Raw genomic sequence first — 16,181 nt, forward strand, 5'->3', positions numbered from 1 at the left:
TTTACAGGTCCAGGAAATGGGAGGAATAATGATAGAGCCATTCAAAATCTTGGAGAGGCACCAGTGCCAATTGCACAATAGAGAGGTTGATCAATGCAAAGTACAATGGAACTAGTATGATGAAAAGAATACCATGTGGGAAGATACCAAGGAAATGCAGCAGTTGTTTCCTTTTTTGTTTTAATCATGAGCTATAGACTCTTTTGGATGTGTTCAATAAGTGCATCGGGACGATGCACAAATTAAGGGGGGGAGGATGTCACAACCCTCCTTTATCACTTTTTGATTTAAATACAATTCTATTATATTTTTGGTTAAGCTATTTAAATGATTGAATAAATGTTATAAAAGAATAAAGTGAATACACACACACACACACACACTTGGAGAATATAATTCAAAAGGCATTATTTTTATTTATTTATTTCGCACTCCCAATTATGGCACATGTTGTAGGAAGAATAAGAAGCTTCTAGATGAATCTCCACCACCTTGCATGTAACTCCCCCACTAAGTTTAATCAATTTGCATGAGTCCAATATTGGAAAAGAATCTCCTTTTTAATTAAATTTTTTAGATAGTGGAATGGAGGGATTTTTCTTATAAAATGATATGCAAGTTTTAAAGAAGGGAGTTGATTTTGTTTTGAAGAAAAATTTCCCAAGTTTTTCTTTGGTAGTCTCATTTTTCGTTGCAGGATTTGTAAGTTGTTGTTTGAAAGGTTTCTCTCAAGTTGCAAAGGAGGATCAAAAGGATAGCTAGAGGATTCAACATCAAGCTTCGATAAGCCAGGTTCTCTTCTTGTTATTTCACATTCACATATGAGAAATGGTATTATCCAAAGATAGTTTCTAGATTCTCCCTTATTTTAAATCTTTTTATTTAGGAATAAATATTGATAAAATACTTCTCATAATGCATGCAAAGGATAGCATTATTATTTATTTTATTTTTCCTAGAAAATATACACATAATCTTGCTTTTTGTTTTTCCAAAGATTTTAGCAAAACACATATTTCCTTTATTTTTAAATCTCTTTTTCTGAGATTAAAACTCTTCCCTGTGTGATTTGAATCTTAATCCTTATTTCTTCCCTCTAATTCATTTCTCTGGTTCTTCGAATGGAAATCTAAATCTCATTCTTTAAATAAATCTCTCTGTGATTATTAGTTAAATAGATCTCTCTGTGAATATTAGTTGAATAAGATCTCTCTGTGGATATTAGTTGAATAAGATCTCTCTGTGAATATTAGTTGAATAAAATATTCCCGTGAATACTGGAAATAAACTATCTCCCTATGAATACTGGAAATAAACTCTCTATCTCCCTGAGAATACTGGAAATAAACTCTCCCTCTCTGTAAATATTAACCTCCTGTTTACTGTAAAATCAATCTAAAACAATTGCTTGATTATCTATTTTATTCATGTTCTTATTTCCATAGATACTCTTTTTTTTATATGCGTACCATCAAATAATCTGGGAATATAACCATATATATATATATATATATATATCCCAATGAAAATAAATTTTAATGTTGCAAGTAATTTTAAATATTAATCATGTCATGTTTTGGTGGCCAATGCATGGGGAGGCGAAGTAACCACCAGGACGGCAGTACCGGTAACCGTCGGGGGTAGTGGTACCCTCCACTACCCCTGCAATCACTGTCACGACAATGGCCGCAGGGGGAGTGGAGGGGCCCATGGCGTCCCCTCAACCCTGCGGCCTTGCACATGCAGGACCGCAGGGGTGATGGGACCCATGGTCCCCACCCCCCTATTTGCTATGAACAAACAAAAAAATAATCACATGGGTTAGATTATTTTTATATATTTCAAATTTTTAAAATGGAATTTATTTGTAATTAAAATTTTAGTTTAATTGTTAATAATTGTTAAAGTTAGTAAAATAAACTCTAGAAAAATTTAATAAATAATTAGGATTATTGTATAGCAGATTATTGTGAAAGAATGGGATCTCTCAATCCATTGAGGATTTATTTGATTTCTTGGGCGGTAATTTTAGGCTTACTTAAACCTTCAAGTCTTATTATTATGATTGATCCAAAATCGCTAGTAACTCTATAATTAATTATTCTCACGATAGAAGTAAACACTTCTTCATTTTGTATGTAAATGACACTATTTTTGCATCACTTATATATTAATTTGCATTGAATTGATGAGCAAGTTACATTTCCATCATCTTCATGCAATTCCATGTAAGTTCATAATTACCATTATCATACCAATACATGTATTAATTTGTTTAGTTGTAGAAGAATGGTATTTCTCTTTATCAAATGGTATTTGAGTGTCATCAAAGTAATTAAACTTCGCAATGTCTAAGTTATGTACATTCATTTCATGATTATATTTCAAGCATGATGTTTTCATAAGCTCTTAGTTAAGAAAACTAAACAAAGGAAGTTGGAAAACCAAAACCTAGTAGCGTTCGGTATATACAGTGCCTCTGGGTCACACTTACGAGTAATGTCGTCATGTTGAACTACTGCACTTAACGCCTAATAAAGCTGCATGAACGACATTTGTGGAATCGTCCCTATAAATCGTCAGGGAGTAATAAGGGGCACTTGGAAGTTAAAATCCAAGGGGCGGGTAATTCCCCTTGGATCGATAATTTAATAAGATAATTCAAAAATGATCTTTCATCAGCTGAGTTAAATAGGGATGATGAGTGAAATACTTTTATGAAATTGATTTAATCTCAAAGAATTATTGTCGATTGACAATTGGTCAAGGGTGACGCTTATGATAAGGATTAGGATCTAGCTGTTTTAGGCCACAAGCAATAGGCCATCTTGAGCCTTTGCTTAAGCACTACCACCATGGGTAGCAACCGCAGAGAAACTGTCCGGGACATTGACCCTAGAAAGGGTTATGTACCCACTAATCAATTTACATCAAACCATAGAGTAGAAAATAAAACTACATATTTTACGCCTTGATCCCGAGCCGAAATGAGTATGTAGGCAGTCTTGGGATGGAGTTGTCCCTAGTACTCAAGCATTCATGGGTGGGGTCTAGGCTTGTTATAGAAGGACTGAATAGAATCCTAATTTGAAAGATAAGTATAATAAAAAGGAAAAATTAATTCAATGCATACTCGGAAGGAATCCCGTATGGATTCACTTGACTTCCCGAGGCTTTAAGCCAAATTCCGAGGCAGAATTCAAGCTTGTATTATGTTATTTAATTACTCCTAAGGACGGCGACCTTGGTGCACTTCTATTAGAAGAGTGTAGTACTTAGTGAGTGGCTCAGGACCCGAATGGTCCCGATGAGTCTAAGTCTCTGGCCAGAGCACCTCCTATCCTGATTGGATAGATGCCTACCCTGTATGGGTAGATGCCTATCCCGTATTGGATAGATGAAATCTTATGTCCCGTATGGACAGATGCCTAACCCATATGGTTAGATGCCATCCCGGATGGATGAATGCCTAATCCAAATGGATGGATGCCCAAAGTATGCAATTGAATCAAACACAATGATTAAATTAAACAATAAAAAAAGAATGGCCAATTTTGTTGGGTTAATTATGGTGGGTTATTACACTTTCAATAGTAGACATAGCATGCTTAACGTATTCATCTTTTTTTGATGGTTTCACATAGATGCCTATTTTTTTCATCACTTTTCTCATTTTCCACATTATCATTAATTGCATCATAAGTTGACATTGAATTGCAAGGTTTTTTCTATAAAAAAATTATTTGTATATTCTATTGGCATATGTTCTTATCTGTCTTCAAGAAATCTTACCATGAAGATTATCCAAACCATTTTTTTTAATTTTTATAAAAAAGTATCCCCAGTCTTCAACAATTGGAGGATTTCCATTTTCACCATGTTCAAAAGGATTTTCACTTTCAACATTCAAAGGAATTTCATCTTTACCAACATGAAGGTTTTCATTGTCATGGACAATTCTATCAATCTCAACATTGGTATATCCAACTTCTACTAAATCATTAATATGAATATCACCTAAAATCACATTATCCATGTCTTCCAGAGAAGGATTTGAAGATGTACCTGGATTTGAGGATGTAGTACTTGGAATATTCTTCATAATTATTTCATTCACATCAACATCATCCATAATTGCATCATCTACGTCCATCTGATCCCCCAAGGCATCATCTTGAATGTTTGTCTCTTCCATTGTTGTGGATCCAGAAGCGTCAGGATTATTCATTGTTGAATCCTCATTCTTACATCTCTTTGACGTTTGACCTCCTTCTCTCTTTCTGCTTGAATTTCCTCGACGGTCAATTCCCTCCTTTGTTTCTTCTTCTGACATTGTTTAGACACCATGACTAAAACATTATGTAATAAATGCCACCTTCAAAAAATGGATCTAAAATTGCAACAAAAGAGCATCCAAAGGACAACTAAATCATAAAATATTATGTAAAAACTCGCACATAAGAAGACATGTTTTATCATTTTTAATATCTCTTATTTATACAAATTCGAAAAAAAAATTAATTCAAAACAAAACGAGATCTCGTTTTCAACACGGGGTCTCATTTTAATTCAAAACGGGATCCCATTTTTTTTTTGCATTTTTAATTAATTGGAAAAATAGAACACGATCCCGTTTAAAAAAAAATGTTTTGGGGGCCCACTTGTAGGTTCAGAATTTGGCTTGGAAAATGGTTTGGAAAGACGAACTTGAGGCTTGGACCTGGTTTGACTTGCAACTTGAAGGCCAAATCAAGTTTCATACAAAAAAATGACTTAAAAAATATATCTGAACACCTAATTTTCAGAATTGTTTTAAACAACAAAAACCCATTATAGTACACACTATCTAGATTCCAAATATATAATTTTTAAAAAAAATGGATCAATATGTTTTATTTTAAAATAATTTCTAATGAAAGAGGTCCATAAACTTGAAATAACAAGGTTTTTTAAAAAAATAATAACTTTTTTGTCTTTAAGTTTTTTGAAAAAACAAAATTACATGGCATCAAACTAGAGATGAATCTATATAGTTTAAAAAAAAAAATTAAAAATGTTAAGTTTAGGTCAAATTATGCTTGTTGTACATGCGGATTTTTCAAAACAGTGATTATGCCCAATTAAAAAATAACAACTATATATATATATATATATATATATATATATATATATATATATATATATATATATATATATATATATATATATATATATATATATATATATATATATATATATATATATATATATATATATATACGGAAAAAAATTACAAAAAAGTATCCTATCAAAGGTGAGTGAGTTAAAGATCTTTTCCCAAAAGGATAAATTAAAATACTTTCATTTAGGTCAAATTATGCTTGTCGTACACGGGCATGGTATGGTCGTAAAAAGTGACTTTTAAACTATAGGTTTTAGTAATGTCTATTCAAACTTCATTTTTAAGATCTGGGTATTAAAATAAATTACATAATTGGAAAGTAGACTTCGAGCACTACATTTTCTATTCTAATTTTTTTCAAGATTCAAAGTGCCTCAAATATTTAGGTCAAATAGGTCGAAATCAAAAAAAAGGGAAAAAAACTTCTACTTTTTGACCAAAAAGTGGACACAACTTCTTGTAGGCACACCTACCTAATGTATATTTCCTTATTGTTGTTGTAATTAAGTAATAGCGTTATGATACCCTAGGGAAGGATGCTTACATGTTCTAAATTATTTCCGCTTGTGCACTTAAGTTTATGTGATCAGGTATATTTTCTGTGTGTAACTCTTAAGAATAATATGTTAATGTAATTTGATTGGTTGTTGTAACTTAAAAAAAAAATCTCTAGATTTCTTAATTAGTTGGGTAAGTCTCTAGGGTTATCTTGGTGGGAATTACATATTATTATCCTCCAATGAATAGTTGAAATAGTGATTAATTAAGTAAAGAGTTTGCATTATAGGCTAAGACTCCTACTTCCACCTATTTCAATAATTATTGTTGAAAAAAGGGACAAGGATAAAGCACTTAAATTTTAACACATACATAACCTCCAAATGTAATTCAAACAAGACAAACAATAAACCTAAATTGAGATTGTGTGAATTTGAAAATACCACTCACTTCCCAACATTTTCTAGAATGATGGGAAACAACAAAAGATGGTGTGATAATATTACCTATTTATAGGTACACAATGATTACCCTAAAGGAATTTTAATATAATATAATTTATATGCTAAATTTTTTAATTCCCTCTTTTTGTGTTTTTTTTAAACCAACACCAAGACAACACCCTATCTATAGCCAAGAGACCCTCAATCTTTGGGTAAACACCCCCATTGATCCTAGAAAAATAGGGATCTTGGTCAAATTCCATAATTAGCTAATCGATCAACATTTGAGTTTGACCAAGGACCTAAAATAGTGTGAAAATAGATTTGTTAGAAAGAGGCCCGCAAGCCCAAAGCCTCTTTCAATAAATTATTAAGTTTTCACTTTTTAATAAATCCATGATTCATTGCTTGTAATTCCAGCCATGGTACTGGTTGGGGCTTTGTTTTGTATGGGTTGGGGTACTTGGAGCGGGGGGTGCCTTGTAATCTTGTTTTTCAGAGTACTATGTGCCTGCTACTTGGGTTTTTGATTGTTTGAAATACGATTTCTCTTGTGCAGCTTGCACGTGGTTTTTAATTATGTTATCTTTGAGTTTTGTACTTAATGGTCGGGTGGCTCGCTTGAAGATCTATTTATGATTGATTCATTATTTCCTTTCCGGTGGCAGGCTTGGAATTACTTCTTTTTCATTTTGGGGATCTCATTCGTGTGGCAATCTTGTATTTTCATATGTTATGATCATGTGTGTTTATGGTCATGCTTTTTGAAGAAGTTCTCATTATTCTTTCTTGAGTTGGCAGTTTGTGGTTGTTTTTTCGCACGAATTGTCATGGGCTTGCTTGTGCTGATATATCTGTCTCGTCCTTTGGTGGTTGAGCTTGTTCTTCTATGATGGCATTTGTTGTCTTTATAATCCCAAATTCTCTTTGTTTCACATTATCTCTTTTTATGGAGTCTGTGGGCTATAGAGTCTTGGTGCCTATTAAGCAGCATGACTTCCAGGACTCTCATGGTTTTGATGATGAAAAACTTGGCCGTCCATTTCAAATTTTTTCTCTGTATTTCTCTCTGGCTTTTCGCAAAGTTCTGGGCAAACGATGGCTGGTGGAAAATGCAGGTTGTTTCCTTGCTGAGATTGCATCTCGTTTTATTACTATCTGTATGGACTTGCTCTTGGATTCTTCTATGGTCAGGGCACTTTTTGATGCATACTTCCATCCCTACTTTTATTCTGTTGTTGATTTGGATAATGCTTTGTCTCTCTATCATTTTGAGTTTGGCATTTTTGCTTATGGTGGTTTCCTATCTCGTTCTCAATAACTATCTTCTAGCTGGCATGGGGAGCTTCTTTCAATTATAAGAGAAGGCTTGATTTCTAACCTTTATGATGATACTATGTTTTCTCTGGTAGCTTTGTTAGATCATGTCTCTCCAGATATTTTGGCAACGACTGTCAATGTATTTTCAGGCATTCACTTTCTACTGGACTCATTGAAAGCGGTGATGTCTTCTCCAACTTCAGTTTTGCCTCTTCAGATGGTGCCTCTTGTAGTTCTCAATGATGATGTTATCCTCCCTTCCTCTCCTCCGTTGGAAAGCACTAGTTCTTGGTTCCTGCAATTTTAATGTAATTCTCTCATTCAGAGAAATTTTGTACTCATACTCATTAGGGGGTTGGGTTTTTTGTTGCCCAATATGGCGATTGTGGAATCCTTGGGTTGGCCTCTTAGCTGGTTTTATTATGTATGAGAAAGACCAGAGGTTTTCTTTATCCAGTTCTTTCCTACCGGTGCTCTTTGAACCAGGTTGTAAAATTATAAAAATTAATAAAATTTAGTGGTTCTCCACTTTTATTAAAAAAATAAATAAATAAATAAATCCATGATTTATCCCCTAACAATAATCAAAGAATCTCCTACTGGCAAAATCTAAATCCCAAGCTTATTTGTCATCCTCAAACCCACAATCAAGGTATAAACTACCATCATATTATAAGTGCGCCAAGGGAATATAAGAGATCCGCTAAGGAACATGCCCCCTAAGGAATTTCTTATAACACACCCACCTCGAACACATCGTGGATTCCTATGTGAAGCTCCATCAAAAAATAATTTATGCTAAAAATAACCTATGGGAGTGTTCAACTTTCCTTCCCTATCTCTCCTTATTTTCTCCATAGGCAAATATATCGTCCCATTAATTAGGATATAAATTTGAGATAAATTAAGGTAAATCATGGGTTAAATCTTATAAAAGATGTGAGTGAGCTTGATTTCTTAATATGGTTACACTCAACCATATCTCGAGGAGCCCTTGTGATGAAACATAAATGGCGAGCTTTGGTCAATGCATTATCATAAATATGACCCCTACCTCTAGGTGTCTCCATAACAACTACAAGATAATCAACTAGCAAAATTTGACCCTATATCTATATTGTAGAACTTCCCACTCCCTACTAATAAACTCAAACATATCATATTGAAACTATTATTAATTTTTCCATTTTTAAATTGTTTGATTATTTTACACTTCAATTTTCTTATTTTGAAATATGGCCCCTACTTCTAAGTGTCTCCATAACCACTACAAGATACTCATACTCCCTACCATTAAATTCAAACCTATTAAATTGAACCATTATTAATTATTTCCTTTTCAAATTGTTTGATAATTTAATACCTCAATTTTCCCATGACTTTGAAATATGATTCCATCTTATTATACATTATTTATAATAACAAATTTCATTCTTTTAATATTCCCATCACACTTGTACTCTTTTAAAAGTGGAGGATAGAGCACATCACCATCACTAGATGGACCTTCCAGCACTGCTCTGAGTGGACCAGTTACGTTTGGAAGTGCATCATCCTTTTCTTTTCGTATAAACTTCAACCTTCTAGCTAGTTTATATTTTCTTTGAAAATGGGTCAGAGTTCTTCAATAGCTGTCTCATAACTTCTTGAACAGTGTTCTACCTGGTCAATCGATGGTTTGGATTAAATAAGTGGAAAGAAAAGAGTAAACAAAACAGTGGGAAACAGAAAAGGGCATTAACAATTTATCACCATTGTAACAGGACAGTTTAAAAAAATTCAGTAATCACCGCCTTTGGGTCAACCAAGTTTTGCAGTGACTGCAATGGGGGACAACGTGCCGGTGCGAACAGATATCACAAATCAAAATGGATGACGGGGGAATTTTTTTCATTTTTTAAAGAAGACATGGAGAACGTGTATTAATTTATTGGCCCTCACATGCATCATAAGCCATGTAGCAGGCTTTCACACTTGTCTAGATTACTTGTTGCAATCTGCTTTTATTTTATTAGGATTTTTGGGTATCTTTACTAATTTTTCATTTCAATTTTTAGTATTTTAAATTTGAAGGAAAACCTACCTAGGTTTCCATCATAACCATCTTTTTACAAGAATAGAATCTAATAATTAGGATCAGCATTCTTAAAATCACAAATGTAAGATTCAGAAGTTCTAAATAGGAGGTTGTTGGATCAGAAACTCAACAAGATCTCTGCAGATCACCTAATTGCATTAAAGACAGATCCATCTTTCTACAAGAATAGAACCTAACAATTAGGATCAGCATTCTTAAAATCACAAATGTAAGATTCAGAAGTCCTAAATAAAAGGTTGTTGGATAAGAAACTCAACAAGATCTCTGCAGATCACCTAATTACATTAAAGACAGATCGACATATCTAATATATTTGCTCACAACCCAGAAGAATAAAATATTCATCAATCCAAAACATTAAGGTCTGAAAGCTATCTCCAAGGACTAGAAGCATTTGTAACTAATATTTGGTGATGCTCTGGCTTCACAACTACTTTTCCATAAATGATTGGTCTTTACGGATTTGTCCATTTTACCTTACTGTAGGCAAGCCAACACGAAGACAAGCATATGAACCTACTCACCATCTAATCCAAAACAGTTATTTCATGACTCCGTATTATTGTGCACCAGATCTTTTGGCAGTTTATATGACATCAAAAGGAATTTGGCTGTATGATGGAATCTTTAAAGATAGATATTGATGCACCAAGTTCGCCTGTCTTTGGACTCTTTTATCTCGTATTGGGAAAAGCAATGTAAGATATCAAACCTGACACGTTTATCAGAAGTTAGATGGAAGTAAATAGGATGTTCATGACTCATCTTGCATGGCCCAGCTTCACTTAGAAGTTACTGAGCTATCTCATCCTCTTTAAAAAGACCTCTACCATTATGTGTTCAAACTACAGCTGAGCTAAGAGCTTTTGTCGGAAAGTTAATGCAAATCCCCGCCTACAATAGAACTAAAAATGATCTGTTATAGTTATCTCTTATAGTGACATTTTTGAAATGACAAAAGCTTAAAAGTTGAATACATCTGATTCGTAACTGAACCTAATCATTTTTACTAGTGATATATAAAACGAATATTTAATGAACGAGAGAATAAATACCAAACTTCTGAAGTTAAACATTTACAAACTTACTTCCAATCCGGTTTTTATCCAGTATTTTTATTTAAAAGTGCCAACAATATTATTGTGATTATCTAGCAACAAGACATGTATATTATTTGGAATGCTTATCTAATTAAGGTAACCCACAAAACTGGGATTTGTGGTTCGTGGTAGGAGTCTAAGACACTTTATAAATAGGAAGCCCAGTGAGGCTTTTGAAGGCATTACTACTTCCTGATTTGTTCTATCTACTTCGCATATTGGGAAAAAATGAAAATTATGCATTTTTTGCTTATAAGTCTTTTGGCTTTTGTCTTCTGGGATCAGAGTCAGACCAATGCAGCCTCCAATGGGGCTGGGAGGAGGCCTCCAATGGGGTAGGTTGACACTTTTCTATTGACAATATCAAACTTAGGACATAAAAACAAATAGTTACATTAGATGATTGCTTGAAATTCGCCCTGTGGTTTTCAAGCATTCAATGGGCTGAACTTCATTGCTTAGGCGATGGAAATTGTTTTTGGTTAATCTTATATGTACCCTGCAAAATTTTCCCGATTGAATGGATAGATAGACTACTCCAAAGTTTTATAGTAGTTCAGGAGTTTCAAGATGAGAGTGATAAGATATCTCAAAATCTTTTGATCTGATTCATTCTATTTAAGTAACATACATAGGAAACTATTATTTTAGTTTCAGCCAAAATAAGACTAATATGATTAGTTAACCATAATACCCACACTAATCCACTATGTATGTCATTGTTTCCTGCATTCAGATGGAACAGTTGGAATCATTTTGGATGTTCGGTTGATGAAAATATTGTTCGTGGAACAGGTAACATGCAAATTTTTCTTGTCATCAATCAGCTACTACTGACTAGATTAGGTTTTTCCTAGTTGATGGGCAGAGCTTAATATAAGTTTCATGACAAATCTTGCATTCATGTTGATCATCCATGAAGAATACGCAGGGTCCTCTTTTACTAGTTATGATGTACTTTAAAAGTTAAGACTAATATAAAACAGAAAATATGTTGGTTAATTTGGCTGTTTGATGTATGTTTATGATTTTTTATTTGTTAGTAAAACTTTGGAAAATACCTTAATATTGACCGTCTTTTGATGTGCTTGATACAGCTGATGCTCTACTCTCCACAGGGTTATCCAGGGTTGGATATGAATATGTAAATATAGGTAATATATATTCCATTCGTTCTGTCACTATATCTCTAAGCATGAACTGTATGCGGTCACTCCTAATCCAGTACCTTATACTAATAAATAAAATGGTTTTGTCTATTAACTACCAGATGATTGTTGGGCTGAGCAAAACAGAGATGCTCAGGTATTGTATTGCTATAGATAAATCAACAAATAATAGGAGGAGAACATCATTGTGTATGTTTCACTTATTATTATTAATAGCGAAGTACTTAAAGTCATTGGTGATAGATTTTATTCAACTCTTTCTTCATACTTTTGCTCCCTGATATCTATTCCATATATTGTATTAGTTTGATCAGTTTCTGATTACTTTTCATGTAACATTCAACTTATTATAAGGAAACTAAGATCCCAGAGGAACTCAGAACCTTCTTATACATTGGCAGGGCAATCTGGTTGCTAAAGCTTCAAAATTTCCTTCAGGGATCAAGGCTTTGGCAGATTATGTTCACTCTAAGGGTCTCAAACTTGGAATATATTCTGATGCTGGGTGAGCACTGAGCATGCTATTCTAGGATCAGTCAAAATTGTTCTGGCCTTAGACAGACACTATAAAAATATGTCAATGCTCTGTTTCATATTATTGAGTTTTGTGTTTGGCTTTTTCAACCAGATCTTATACATGCAGCAAAACAATGCCAGGTTCCCTTGGACATGAGCAACAAGATGCCAACACATTTGCTTCATGGGTATAACGTTACCTGTGCAATTCTCTGATCTAGTAACCAGATTATACTGTACTTTGGATGAATCTACAATGTCCTTAAAGCAAAATGCAAAGTTCTTAGATCAGATCAATATGAAACTGTTATTAAACATGAGAAATCAGGCTTGGTTTTTACTCCTATCACCATTGTAGCTAAAAAGCTAATATTTGTTTGCTGAACGGGCAGGGAATTGACTACTTGAAATATGATAACTGCTTCAATGGTGGCATTGAAGCTCGGAAGAGGTACATAATACTTTTGATATGTCTGGTCAGTATGTTTTCTCTAGATCTAAATTTAGACTTCTTATTGGCAGAATGTGCTAAATTTGTACAAAATGTGCAGGTACCCAACAATGAGTGAAGCACTCATGAAATCAGGCCGTCCTATATTCTATTCAATGTGTGAATGGTAGGAAGACATTGTGAACAATGGTCTCTAAATTTATTGAACAGTCGAGGGAACTCGCTAGCTTTGGTTGATATCACTGAAAATTCATAGCTTCTATTTTGATGAGCAGGGGTGAACAAAATCCTGCTACATGGGCACCTAATATTGCAAACAGCTGGAGAACTACAGGAGACATACAGGACAACTGGGACAGGTAATATACTGGGTATATTCAGACAAATTCCATTCTTTTCAGCAAGGATTGAAATGAGAACTTATATGTTTCTGTATTGGTGCAGTATTACATCTAGAGCTGACCAGAACAATCAGTGGGCTGCTTATGCAGGTCCTGGTGGATGGAATGGTTAGTTTCCTGCTTCATTAAAAAATTCTTGTGTTATTTTCTATTATAAATTTAGAACTGTATTTCTAACTATTCTTGACCTTGTATTGTCCAATCCAGACCCAGACATGTTGGAGGTTGGAAACGGTGGGATGACAATCGAGGAATATAGGTCACATTTCAGTATATGGGCTTTAATGAAGGTAACTAACATAGGAAGCTTCTGCTGGTCTTTATATCAAGGTTCATGGATTAAGAAGTCCTAGTGTTCCATTCACGACCTTAGCAAGTTTAGGAGAGGCAATTCATTAGAAGTTCATGTTTAATTTAGTGAGCTGTTGCAAAGCTATGTTTGAGGTTCTATAGGTACAATTTCATAAAGTCAAAATACTAGATTTATAAATCATAGGTTGAAATTGATGTCCATTCATAAGAAGCTCATGCTTAATTTAGCAAGTTACACATGTGTAAAGCTAATTTTAAGGTTCCATAAATACGGTTTCATATACTGAAAGTATTAGGTTTATGAAGTTAAAAAATAGAACCCATGTTCAGAAAATATATTGTTATATTTTCTTTTTCTTACTTATTTGGGATCATCACATATGATGTTAGATGTTTGCACTTATGATGTTAGATGTTAGATGTATGCATTGGAAAAAAATATTTTCTAATAAATTCTTTGTGAATCAAGCATTCTTACTCACGAACCAACTACCACTTAATAAATGGTTTTCTCTCTCTTGCAGGCACCCTTGTTGATCGGTTGTGATGTTAGGACAGCCAGCCAGGAAATTACACAGATAGTGGGCAACAAAGAAGTCATTAATGTCAATCAAGGTTTTGAATTTCATCTAATCAATTTCAGTTACTTGACTGTATAAGTTTCAAGTTGACTTATATCTTAATTACCAAACCTTTTGGGCTGCTTCTAGATTTATTAGGTGTTCAGGGGACGAAAGTCAGCCAGCAAGGAAATCTTGAGGTATGGAATATTTCTGGTTTAACTGTATACAATTACTCTGCCCACCTAATATAATCCTATTTTTAGAACCTATAATCCATTTTCAGAAAAGGCTAGGTTTTTTTTAATCCTTGAACGTTTGACAAATTTTAGGTGTGGGCTGGGCCACTGACCAACAAAAGAGTGGCTGTAATCTTGTGGAACAGAAGTAGTTCAACAGCTTCTATCACTGCTCAATGGCAAAATATTGATCTTTCCTCTAATGTTGTTGTTCAAGCCAGAGACTTGTGGGCTGTAAGTTCTCTCTTCCACTAAATAAAAAGCAAAAACTATAGTATAAGCAAATTAACTTAATTTATTTTAAAAGCAATGTGTTAAGTCTGATTATATTTGTGTCAATTTTGATATTGCAGCACAGAAACCTTCCAACAAGGTTACAAGGCAGTCTCACATCAAATGTTGAGCCGCATGCCTGCAAGATGTATATCTTAACACCACTCTATGGTTAAACTCAACATCCAAAATCCTGAGAAATATTATTCTATATAATCTTAGGTCCAAGTTTAAAAATATTAATGTTGTGGTCAAGCCATAACCATATTATTTGAATACAAACCAGCCTACAGAGCGAGAAGGTTCTCATTCATGTCAACTGTATTTACATGGTAATTATTCCAACCCAAAATAAATAATGGCATGCCAGTGTACCAAGTTGGCGATGGACTTGCAGTGTAAGAAAGTCCAAGCATATCACATAAGGAGAAAATGTATCATTAGATGAGAGACTTAAATAAGTGTAATAAAGTTTTTCATCATTTTATTGAATCAATGAATTATTGAAAACATTATGCTCAAAAATGTTGTTGAAACATCTTTCATGGCATAATGTATTGGTTAAAAGTGACATTGGTTTTAGTCTACATGGGTGGCATAGTTGGCTAAGGGCTTTGGGTTCTTCCTATAGGTCCCAAGGTCAATTCTCGCTGACTGCTCTATAACCTGATGCGCATGGCTTGTAGGCAGATGCACACATCCCCAATGGACTAGTCTCCCCTCATCTTGCCCTATTGAACCCAACTTGACAATAAAGGATGAGACATGAGGATACCCCTAGCACGACAACAACAAAAAAAACGTTTGTTGCAACACATCAACAAGGTTCAAACTTATGTTGAATCATTGTGATTGCAAGCATTTTGTCCTTGTTGATCTTCAATGTTCCCTAGTTTGAACCTTCTCATTAAAACTGTTGGCATTTAAGCCATTGACTTTGTGGTCGAAACTCTCGTTGGGCCAGTATGCTCGTAGGTTTTGTCCCCCTGCAAGTTCAGACTATTTGTATTGATGCAATGTGTTCACTCGCAAACATAAGATATTAATTATCTTAACAATCAAGGTTATAATAATTATCATACTTACTGAATCGGATTCGTAAGGAATGTTATAAGATTTTGACCCAAGTTTAAACAGTCAAATATTAAAATCTTAAAAACAGATAAATAAACATTTTTTTGCAATGATGGTGGGTGAGTTTTCAATAACACCAGGGGCATAGTAAAAGAAAAAAAACAATAATTTTTTTTTAATGATGCTCATGAGATCAGTAGTTTAAGAGATCTAAGAGATAACAAACTACCTAATCTGTATTTCAGATTCTCTTACATGTTGACTCTTCAATTATGAATCTCGAATAAGAAAATGAATTCTTGCCTCCTCATAAAGTTCAATCAGACTATCATTTCACTTTAAGTTGTTTTATAAAATGACACACAATTCTGAATTAATTGAGAAAAGAAAATCCCAAGTCACATCGTTAGGTAGTGTTAAATGAGAAGTGGGCACAGAAGAGTGATTGAGAATCATTAAAGAAAACTTTCGTTCTCACTGCTTGACAGGTTATAAGTCATAGTCAATGCCTTGGAACTTTATTCCGACTTTCGGTGTCTGTGCACAGTGCTTGCAGTTCACGTTTC

At 33.9% G+C, this 16,181-nt stretch overlaps 1 protein-coding gene across 1 annotated transcript; it reads left to right on the forward strand.

The window, feature by feature from the left end:
- Positions 1 to 10,752: 10,752 nt before the first annotated feature.
- LOC131067287 (alpha-galactosidase) lies at positions 10,753 to 15,033 on the forward strand. The gene is made up of 15 exons (XM_058002240.2): positions 10,753 to 10,955; positions 11,357 to 11,415; positions 11,718 to 11,774; positions 11,891 to 11,925; positions 12,191 to 12,294; positions 12,418 to 12,493; positions 12,698 to 12,756; positions 12,857 to 12,922; positions 13,032 to 13,115; positions 13,201 to 13,265; positions 13,365 to 13,447; positions 13,994 to 14,084; positions 14,180 to 14,229; positions 14,362 to 14,502; positions 14,622 to 15,033. The coding sequence occupies exons 1-15, from the start codon at positions 10,849 to 10,851 to the stop codon at positions 14,715 to 14,717; spliced, it is 1,173 nt and encodes a 390-aa protein (XP_057858223.2). The 5' UTR covers positions 10,753 to 10,848; the 3' UTR covers positions 14,718 to 15,033.
- The last annotated feature ends 1,148 nt before the right edge of the window (positions 15,034 to 16,181 follow it).

Source organism: Cryptomeria japonica, chromosome 7 (assembly GCF_030272615.1).
Source record: "Cryptomeria japonica chromosome 7, Sugi_1.0, whole genome shotgun sequence".
NCBI lineage: Eukaryota > Viridiplantae > Streptophyta > Pinopsida > Cupressales > Cupressaceae > Cryptomeria > Cryptomeria japonica.